This window comes from Dendronephthya gigantea, unplaced genomic scaffold (assembly GCF_004324835.1).
Source record: "Dendronephthya gigantea isolate DGI-Jeju-01 unplaced genomic scaffold, DenGig_1.0 000106F, whole genome shotgun sequence".
Classification (NCBI taxonomy): domain Eukaryota; kingdom Metazoa; phylum Cnidaria; class Anthozoa; order Malacalcyonacea; family Nephtheidae; genus Dendronephthya; species Dendronephthya gigantea.
The window spans coordinates 101,035-111,645 of record NW_021163116.1 but is presented as its reverse complement, the minus strand read 5'-3'; the positions used below and the strand labels follow the sequence as shown (position 1 = coordinate 111,645).

The 10,611-nt window shown below is 36.3% G+C and overlaps 1 protein-coding gene across 1 annotated transcript; it reads left to right on the top strand.

The window, feature by feature from the left end:
- The first annotated feature begins 8,361 nt into the window (after positions 1-8,361).
- LOC114534766 (mediator of RNA polymerase II transcription subunit 34-like) lies at positions 8,362-10,222 on the top strand. The gene is made up of 3 exons (XM_028556237.1): positions 8,362-8,849; positions 8,978-9,048; positions 9,324-10,222. The coding sequence occupies exons 1-3, from the start codon at positions 8,362-8,364 to the stop codon at positions 10,220-10,222; spliced, it is 1,458 nt and encodes a 485-aa protein (XP_028412038.1).
- The last annotated feature ends 389 nt before the right edge of the window (positions 10,223-10,611 follow it).

The following is a 10,611-nucleotide window of genomic DNA, read 5'->3' as shown; positions in this document are numbered from 1 at the left end:
GAGAGAAAGAAGTGCTAAAGATAACGGCGAGGAAGAATTCCTTGAAGGACAACCAGGCTGTAAAAGATTAAAGCTCTCCATTCAGATGCCTTCCAATAGCACTTCTCAGAAAGACTATGGGGACTTCTGTGTATCTCACTTCAAGGGCTAATCTGCTGCAGACACTCATCAATTAATTTTACTTTACTGCCAATATAAAAGTCTTCCCCATGTTGCTTTGTATCTACCCATAGACCCATCATATGCTTCATGACCCCTTGACAAACAGAATGCATGTAATTTGTAACTATGCCTCTGGCAGGATCAAAAGAAGGTAATAAATCCGCTACTGTCATTCCCTTTACTCTTTTAACAGGATTGGCCTGTGTAGCAAGTTATGCATATTCTGCTTGCTTTCTTGCAGAGCGCATAACAACCGTTTTCGGTGGGGGCAGTAACGAGAAGGTGGACCATTGTTATTTGTTACAGCTACTCCTGGAAACTCACACCAATCACACCCATGCTCACCATTAAATTGCTTAGCATTTCGAACCATAGCCCTAGCTGGTGCATCAGAAGACAAAAGAAAAGCAAATACTCTTCTCTGCCTTACCTCCCTGCCAAAAATGAAGCCATCCCTTTCCAACCTGCTACACTCCTCTACAAATGGTTTCAAGAAGACAATCATACTCGGTTTCTTGCCAAACCATAAGCCAAGTAATAAAATATTCTTGATACGTAGATGTGGGGGGAGCTCATTCACAAAAGCTTGCAATGGCCATATACAAAAGTTTGAGGAGTTAAATACAGGAATACCATCCGTATTCCATGTCAATGACATGTCATTTGCATTAAGACCCTGGTTAGTAATGAGTTGTTTGTATAAAGCAGAGGTTGTGACGTCAGTTACAGTTTTAGAATTAATGTCCCTTTTCACACTAGAGATGCATAATGCGTCTTCTCTGGTTATTCGTCTTCAGTATAAATACGGACAACAGACGCATAATACGTCCAGATGAATAATGTTCAGTTTTTCATCTCAGAGACGCATAACCAACGATACTTCGTCTGGATGGATAATGCGTCTGCCCGTGTGAAGACGGCACATAGACGAATAATTCTGGAAAATGAGACAGTGATAAAATAAACCAGCGGTTTACTTGACAAAAATCCAACATGGCAGCTGAAGAAAGCACTGATTCGATGTGTTCTGCGTCCTCCTTTTAAGCGATAAAGCGAAAAAAGTCCCGTTAATCGACAGAAACAGAATTAAGATACTTTGCGCTTGTTCTTGTTGACGAAAAGACTGAGTTTGCCTATAAACTTGACACGCTTGCTCTAAAGAAAACAGCTAATAAAAATGTATATGAGGATATATCAATTGAATTGAAAGAAGTAATGTCCAGGGCTGATTTTAAAGAAGAAAATCAGCACGAAATTCGTTCATCAAACTCAAAAAAAGGTTGCAAATAGTATTGGTATAGATCAACCTGAAGATATTGATGATTAAGCGAAACAAGCAAAAGTGGAACTGAATGTGACCCTCCGAAGAAGCAAATGAAAAGGGAAAATGACATAAAACCACTGCCTCGAGGGGAAACGGGTAAGAACCCAAAGCCAGGCAATTAATGAAATTGCAAAGAGTTTCAACACTTCGGGTGAATCACAAGAACGCCGTTTTGAGTTGATGATTCAAGCAGAAAAGGAAAGACATGAAGAATTTATTATTTTTCAAAGAGAACAAGCTGAATTGAATAGGCAGCTTGAGCTGAAAATGCTTGAAGTCATCATGAAATATTCCAATAACCAACAACAGCTGCCACTTCAGTAATCACCTCTTCATTTCCAACCTCAAGTACAACCAACCCAATTTTACAGTGGTGCATCTTTCAGCCAATCAACCAGCCATCCATACAATCAAGACATGCAAGGGAGTGAAACACAAAAAAGCAACCTTCTAAATTTAGATTAACAAAACACACACACACCAAGTTGGTTTTAGTTTATATTCATTGGGTACATTTCTGTTAGACTACAGGATAACTTCATGTGTTTGAGGATCTAGACTTTAAGAAGCTATTAGGCAAAAAATAGTTGGTTAAAAAAAATTGGATATTCAAAGCAGGTTTATATTTTATTGGTACATGTTCCAATATAACTATAACAAAGAAATATAAATGTTTAATGTGGTCATTTGCAAGAAAGTTTGAGTATAATGTTTATAAATGAAATGCCCCAGAAGTAGGAAACCCTTTTAAGCTAGTTTGCAAAACCTAGGTTCTTTATATATGCAAGGGTTTCAATAGTGTCTGGTTAAACTTTAAAAAAATCTTCTATTGTTCAAATTCTTAGATTATTCAAATTGTTGTGTTAGTTAAGTACTTTAAGATCTATAAAAACAAACTGGTCTGAAATAGCTCAATTATTTTAAGTGAAAGAAATTATATCAATTAGTTCAAAGGGTCTTGAAAAAACCTAACAAATTATATATGCAGGGTTTCAATAGTGTCTGGTGAAACTTTAAAAAAATCTTCTATTGCTCAAATTCTTAGATTATACAAATTGTTGTGTTAGTTAAGTACTTCAAGATCTATAAAAACATACTGGTGTGAAATAGCTCAATTATTTTAAGTGAAAGAAATGATATCAACTAGTTCAAAGGGTCTTAAAAAAACCTAACAAATTATATATGCACGGTTTCAATAGTGTCTGGTGAAACTTTAAAAAAATCTTCTATTGTTCAAATTCTTAGATTATACAAATTGTTGTGTTAGTCGAGTACTTCAAGATCTATAAAAACAAACTAGTGTGAAATAGCTCAATTATTTTAGGTAAAAGAAATTATATCAACTAGTTCAAAGGGTCTTGAAAAAACCTAACAAATACAGGGTATGTTATTTGCAAATGTGCTTAACTTTAGTACTTATCCTTTTTATTTAGATTCCTGTTTCATCCCATAATTGTTTGTTCAAGTGGAATTTCGTTTCTCTTTTATATCCCATAGCCAATTCGCAATAACTTCTTTTGTTGTGTCTGCTTCTGCATTAGTTGTATTGGCACTTCGAATAAGATTAAGTTCTTTAACATCAAGACTCCATCTGGGGTTACAAGGGTTACATCTGCGTATGCAAATATTATGAAGAGCAATGCAGGTCATGATCAGAAGAGAAATGTTGTCCAAGTGGCATTCAGTCTTTTTGTAGAGAATTCTCCATCTCCCTTTCAACATACCATAGGTATGTTCTGATACAACTCTAGCTGAACAAAGTCTTCTGTTGAAGTACCTTAACTTAGGTATCCTTATTCCCTCTCTGTATAGTTGCAAGAGCCAGGAGTGACTTAAAAAGGCTGAATCACCAACAGTGGTGAATGGAATTTCCCCATAAGAACCAAGAGGCAAAGACCTGTTTGGCAGCACATAGCTATCGTTGAACTCTGAATAAATACTACAGTTTCGTAAAAGTCTTGAGTCATGTGTTGATCCTGGAGCACCAACAGCAGCCCACATAAAATGCTTGTTATGCCTAATAAAACCCATATTTATTACAGAGTACCTCTTTTTGAAGCTGTAAAAATTTTTTAGTTTTTTTGAAACAAAAATTTGAAACCCATCCCATGCCCCTACACACGGAAACTCCCAATTTTCAAGAAAACTTCTAAGTTCGTGACTCCATTCATGGCATGTCATACAAATGTTCAACAATTGCTTTACAAATATCATGGAAAATGCTATGTGCTGTAGATTCTGCAACACCAAAGAGGTCTCTGATGGTGGAAAAAGTACATCCATGTGCAAGTCGATATAATCTCAATGCTAACTAAGCTACAGGTGGAGTAGGATGAGCGACCATACGAGTTGGCTCTTTTTTAATAAGGTCGCTGATCGCCCTCAAAATATACTCAAATGTGTTTCGAGAGACTCTAAACCTCTTTTTGAAAGAGTGATGATGATCCCAATTTTGGTAGCCATGTGTCCACCAGATGCTGTTCCTGATTTCATTTCGCCCATTTTCAATCCCATCTTTATAATAGACAAAAATATTGAAGACACATTATGCATCCAGATGCTGGAAAATGAGACAGTCTCTAGTGTGAAAACGGCCAATGCTGACTTCTAAATTTCTATTGGTTAAATGTGAATATACAGGGTGTATCAGAAAAAACTAGAAGATTTTAAAATGTCCAGAAAACTATCATTTTATCAAAGTATCTCAAAAATATATTTACGTCTAAGTATTTTAGCATCTCCTGGCTTATCTAACAATAAAAACTATCAGAAAAATTAACCTAAAAAAGCAGGAAAACGGTTTGTAAAAGCCTCATTTTTAACCGCTTGCGCAAAGAAAATGAGAGGTTCAAAATCCAAGTTCATTTAAAGAGATGAAAGTTTGGACTCTTTTGTGCAATGTATTAAAATTTCAGGAGATTTGATAAACATTAAGTCCGCCGTGAAACGTTTCAAAATTGGACTTTTTTCCGTTTACTCCGCTCTCGCGTAACCTTTGTTCATGCAAGAATGATTACATGCATGAGTGATGGTTCGAATGACGTAGCTACTTACTATCCTATTGTTATACCTCCTTACATTGATGCTGTATCTAATAATGCTATTGTTAAAAATAAACTACACAAAAACGTCAAACAGTACACAATTGCAAACAAGAGCAGAGTTTACAAAATTTGTTGTTAGTTCTCAACATGTCCTCCATTTCTTTGCACGCAAACTTCTGCCCTACTTTTGCATTCTCCAGATGTAATTACCAAAACTCTTTGTTAAATAAAACAATGAAACAAGAGTATTCATTGTTAGTTATGTTTAAGTACGTCATTCGAACCATCACTCATGCATGTAATCATTCTTGCATGAAAAAAGGTTACGCGAGAGCGGAGTAAACGGAAAAAAGTCCAATTTTGAAACGTTCCACGGCGGACTTAATGTTTATCAAATTTCCTGAAATTTTGATACTTTGCACAAAAGGGTCCAAACTTTCATCTCTTTAAATGAACTTGGATTTTGAACCTCTCATTTTCTTTGCGCAAGCGGTTAAAAATGAGGCTTTTACAAACCGTTCTCCCGCTTTTTTAGGTTAATTTTTCTGATAGCTTTTACTGTTCGATAAGCCAGAAGATGCTAAAATACTTAGACGTAAGTATATTTTTGTGATATTTTGATAAAATGATAGTTTTTTGAACATTTTAAAATCTTCTAGTTTTTTCTGATACACCCTGTAGTTTGGCATTTGAGAGTAATGTTCTAATCTGCTGCTGGAGAGGAATGTAAATAAAATAATGTCCATTCCTTAAACTATCACCTTCATTGAATGCACTGTCACATGACTTGCAGGTTGGCATTGCAGTATTCTTACCCAAGTATGAATTACATGTTGAGCATTAGAAGTGCTTCCAGAGTTGTAAAGAAGTAAGCAATGTTAAGTCAATTGAATAAATGATAAAAATAATGGCAGTTGCGCAGGGTCTCTTCAAACTGGTCCGATACCATGTGAATAGAGTCAAAGGCTATTAATTTAACTCTCAGTGAAATTAGTTATGTGATTGCCACCCTGTCTAAACAAAATGCATGTACATACCTCTGATTGCTCTAGGTTGAAAAATTTATAAAACAGGTGCTTCGTAGCTGGAACAACGTTAGGAAAAAAACTGTTTAATAACAACAGCAGATCTCCTAAAGCCACATTGGTAAGTTTGTGTCTAAGCACAAAGCACATTATTAGGAGAAGACTCTCAGTTTTTGGGACATCTGCACCAGGATATGTTGGATCATTGCCATTTTCATAGTTCTCAAACAATAAAAAGGTTAATATGTTAACAAGAAGTATATGCAGATAGAATATTTCAGTTGGCAAACTGCTTTCTGGTTTACATCTTTAATTTCGCACAACATTTAAAGTATAATACCGGTATTCTATATACCAAGGTTTTTATCATTAATCATCGTCATGTCATTTATTTTTTTTTTAATATCAATGCTAACATTAAGTGTTTCTTTACAGTAGTTCACAGGTATGGAACTGTTGACAAATGACACTTATTATAACAGATGGGTAAGTTGTCACACTGAAAAAATTATTGTATGCTTTGATGATGGATAGCAATGATTGTACACATGCATGAAATACAACATGACAAAATGGTTAGACTGTACGACACAGTTTAAACAATAAGGTGATGTAAAATACCTGTTCATTGTGGTCATTCATGTCACTTCATGACATTCATGTCAGATTCACTTGTATCACCTTCATCGGTTGAATCTCCAACCTATATATTGCAATCGACAATGAAATATATGACAATATAAGATGAAAGTTACATACACTTAATATCTACATCAAGTATGTGCAGTGTAATATTGTAGTTCTAAACCCCAAATATAAAATATTAATGAAGATATCTTACCTGTAAACATCCATCTTGATTATTTTGTTCAGCTGCTTGCAGATTCGGTTCAACTGCAGGCAGGTTCTCTTCCCTCAAAGCTCTTTCACCAAATCTCTACAAAACCAATTATTAAGATTATTTTAATTTCCCAAGGGAAAATAACAAATTGACATGCGACATCATTACATATACGGTCTCTTGTTTTTGGAAAGAGTCAAATCCTGCTCTTTGTATGGTATCTTTGTCCCATATGATCAATGTGTGATAATAACCTGGCGTCAGATTACTCACCAATTTAGTTCCATACAGATTTATATCTATCAGAATAATATCTGTTTTGTGAGCTAGTAATAACCATAAATATGTTCGCATACCGTATTACATCCATTGCCACTGTCATCCAAAGTATTGATTGTCGCTTCTATCTCGTCATGTTGAGGTTTTCTCCTGTAGAATGTACGTTTTGGAACCGGGACAGCAGGGTCATACTCGTAGCGTTTATACGATCCTCTACGTGACATCTGTTGCTTAAAACGTGTACTGTTAAAAACGTTTTGCACTCTTTGTGATAGGCCGTATTATTTCTTATCATAAAAATAATTTCACATGAAAAAAATTATAGAAAGTAATCCACAGTTGCATCAACATCTACATACTTTAGCATTAACTGCGTGCTATCACATGGATAAAGCTTTGGGCAGAGCAGAGGCTTGGGTTCAGAAGAACAAAAACCGCTGTCCAAAGGTCAAACACATAAGCTCATTGCTACAGTGAATGCGGCTCATGCTATGTTGGTTTCAAAGTTCAAAGATCACATCTCACCTTGATCGACAGTGTGTTTTTTCTTCAAAATGAAGTACGCCTTGTTTGAATTTGTTGATGAAAAGTCTTGTGAGATTGGCAAAACACGCTGGATTTGTCGTGAAGATGCTAGCACATTCACAAATGTTGGCTCGGACAGAGAAAAAAAAGTTATAATGGCATGGCCACATCAATTTGCGAAGGTGTCAATGAAAATTGTTAAGGGATCCATTGACCCAATGTTGGTTTTGACTACGACCTGTGTAGCGAAAGTGATAATTTTCAGTGGTATGTGTTTGCTCCTTTCATTTATATCAATAGTAATGTTTAATCTCTTCGATAGGGAAAATTAAATACTGAAATGTTATTCTTCAAAGCATTCTGCATAGATGCGCCGAAGCATAATTTTGTGCATATGTAAACATTCTAAACACTATATAGTTTAACAGATGCATCAAAACCTACACTAACTTATATGCATTGCGTCAATTACTTCTTTTTTATTCTAATACAGCTGATGTTAAGAAACATTCCAGGCGCTGATCAAGACCGTATCCAACGTGGCTCGAGCCACAGTCAAATTTTCCCATCCAGAATTTTCCCATCTACAATCTAATATTCATACATTATTTAGAAGTACATATTAATTCTTTGAATCACACCAACCAAGATTAAGGAAATATATGTCTAAAACAAATAATGTGAGTAATATCTTTTGTAATCGTTGTCATATTACCAATTCCTGCTAAAAGTGGGAACAAATTCCCAATTATTATTCCTTGTTTCATATTATGATTGTTCAGTTGACACTGAACTATAGAATTTGCCAAAAGCTTGCCAAATTGTACTGAGTATGTTCGGAAGCTAGTCGTGCATTCGAAGCTGCGATCACAGCAACTTGTTGACACGGTCAGCGTAGCCTGCGTAGCAGTCGCTTTATTTTTTGGATGTCTTGACGATGCGGAAAAACCTCGACGAAAATAAAAGCGAGAAAAAAGGGGCGGGGAAAAGAAAAAAGGGGCGGGGAAAAAATGCGCGAAGGAAAAATAAAGCGCCTGCAACCGTCCTTAATAAAAATGAATTCTCCATTCAGATTCTGAACGGAAAATACTGATTGGTCAAAATCTGGCTCAAAGTGTTGTTGCTTCCGGTCCATGCAATTAGCATTCTGAAATAATAAAAATGGCGACAGTAAAAGCATGCTTATTGAACGAAGCGCTGGATCGAATTTTCACAACAACCGGTAGAAGGCTGACCTTAAAAGATGAGCAAGAAGAAGCAATAAAAAGTCTTCTTTCTGGAAGGGATGTCCTCGCGATCTTGCCGACAGGCTTTGGCAAAAGCCTGATTTTTCAGCTATTTGCGATTGCAAAATCAGTCGAAGCAACAAGATACAGCACTAGCCCGGGCACTGTTCTTGTCATTTGTCCTTTGGACAGCATCGTAAAAGACCAGATAACGGAGGCTGAGTCGTATGGGCTTAAAGCCGTATCCCTTAGTACGTGTTCAGAAAATATTTTTGAACAAATGAATGATGTCCCTGATGTTGTGTTCGCCTCTGCCGAAGCAGCGAGTCTAAAGGCATTTAGGGAATCGCTGAATAAGAAACGAAATGTTCACGCTATAGTCGTAGACGAATCACATACTGTGGAAACATGGACAGGGAAGAGGTATAATAATTTCTTGGTAATTAAGAATTTTAGTTGCTATAATTATTATATAGTACATTATATACTGTATACTGTCTCTTATTTCGAGGAATGCAGTTGTTACAGTAAGGGGGTATATTTCTTTACAGAAACAAGAAAGACAAGGCTTTCAGAAGCGCTTATGGGGATTTGTCAATTCTACGATCCTTTTGTAAAAAAGGTTGGTACTATTTGATTCTTTTGCTGTTATTGCTACCGACACTTGCACAAATCTTCTGATATTTTAATAGTGTCTAAATATTAAAACCTAAATTAAAACAGATAGCACTATAAATTGAAATCACTAGCTCCCCTACCCCTTATGATGTCCTAGAACATTTTACTATTATAAGAAGTACATTTCCCCTCTTTCCATTCAGCCAGTAGAAATTTCCTCTGGGTAGTGAGGATCTTTTCTGTATCAACCCATTTTAAGTATAGACTATGTTATTTTAGGAACACCATTCCTAGCACTGACTGGCACTGCCGACACGAAAACCCAGGGTACAATTATTAGTCTGTTGTCACTAAAGGACCCAGTGAAGATCTTAATCAGTCCAGAGAGGACAAATTTGCGAATATCGGTGACAGAGTGCAAAAAGGCAACAATACTTCAAAAACTGGATTGGCTGATCGACCTGACTTTGGAAAAGGGGTTGAATATGCCAAAAACAATCATATTTTGTAACATGATGAATGAAATTGCTTCAGTCTGCAACTATTTGCTTTTAAAGATGGGAAAAGATGTTTATTATGAAGCAGCAGATGGTACACGAACCTGCATTGTTGGCATATACCATTCCATGACTTGGGCCGGCACTAAGAAAAAACTGCTTGAATCATTTAAAGGTTGTGGGAATGATAGTATCCAAAGAATTATAATTGCTTCAACAGCACTTAGTATGGGCGTTAACTTTCCTGATGTACACTACGTAATTAACTGGGGGCCACCAAGGACACTCATAGACTATCATCAAGAAGCAGGACGGGCAGGTCGAGATGGACAGCATGCCCATAGTATTATTATTTACCATGGTAACCAGACTGCTCACTGTGAAGATGATGTTAAACATTTTGTTCGTACAGAAGGATGCTATCGTGTGGCAAGTTTAAAGCCTTTTGTTCCAAATGTAGTGCCTGTAGAACCACTCCATGACTGTTGCAGCACTTGCAGTCTAATATGCAAGTGCAGTGATAGCTGTAGCAAGTCAAAACTTCCATTTGAAAAGGATATTATACCAGACCAGGAAGCACCTCAACCACCAAGGAAGAGAGATCTCAGTGACCAACAGAGAGATGACATTCGTGATGCCCTTACAAACTTAAGGACAAGTTCAAGCACCATTGCCCTTTAGAAGTTCATGGCTTTTCAGACGAACTTGTTGAACATTTAGTTGAGAATTCCTGTTTTATATTCACTCTCAGTGACATTTTGAAATTTCCAGTATTTTCAGTTAGAACTGCATTGCAAATAATGGAGGTATTTCAGGATATATTTGATGACATGGAAGAAGACAACACAAGTGATACCTTGTCAAAATCTGGTATGCATGTATGTGAAGGATTGAACTTTGATTTTACAGACATGGGTGATGAAATATGCACAACAGAGTTCCTTAGTGATGAGGAAACTGAATTCATGGTGAGTACAGTTAATACAGTAAATGAGGACAATTAACCTATTAAGTGGCAATGCACCCCAGTGCACCCTACTTATTTTTTTACTTGTCTAATGCTCGACAAT

Excerpts from the sequence above, each read along its gene's own strand:
- LOC114534766 (XM_028556237.1), top strand. The coding sequence starts at position 8,362 with ATGGCGACAGTAAAAGCATGCTTATTGAACGAAGCGCTGGATCGAATT. Across the intron at positions 8,850-8,977 it reads GAAACATGGACAGGGAAGAG|AAACAAGAAAGACAAGGCTT; the intron begins GTATAATAATTT and ends ATTTCTTTACAG. Across the intron at positions 9,049-9,323 it reads ACGATCCTTTTGTAAAAAAG|GAACACCATTCCTAGCACTG; the intron begins GTTGGTACTATT and ends ATGTTATTTTAG.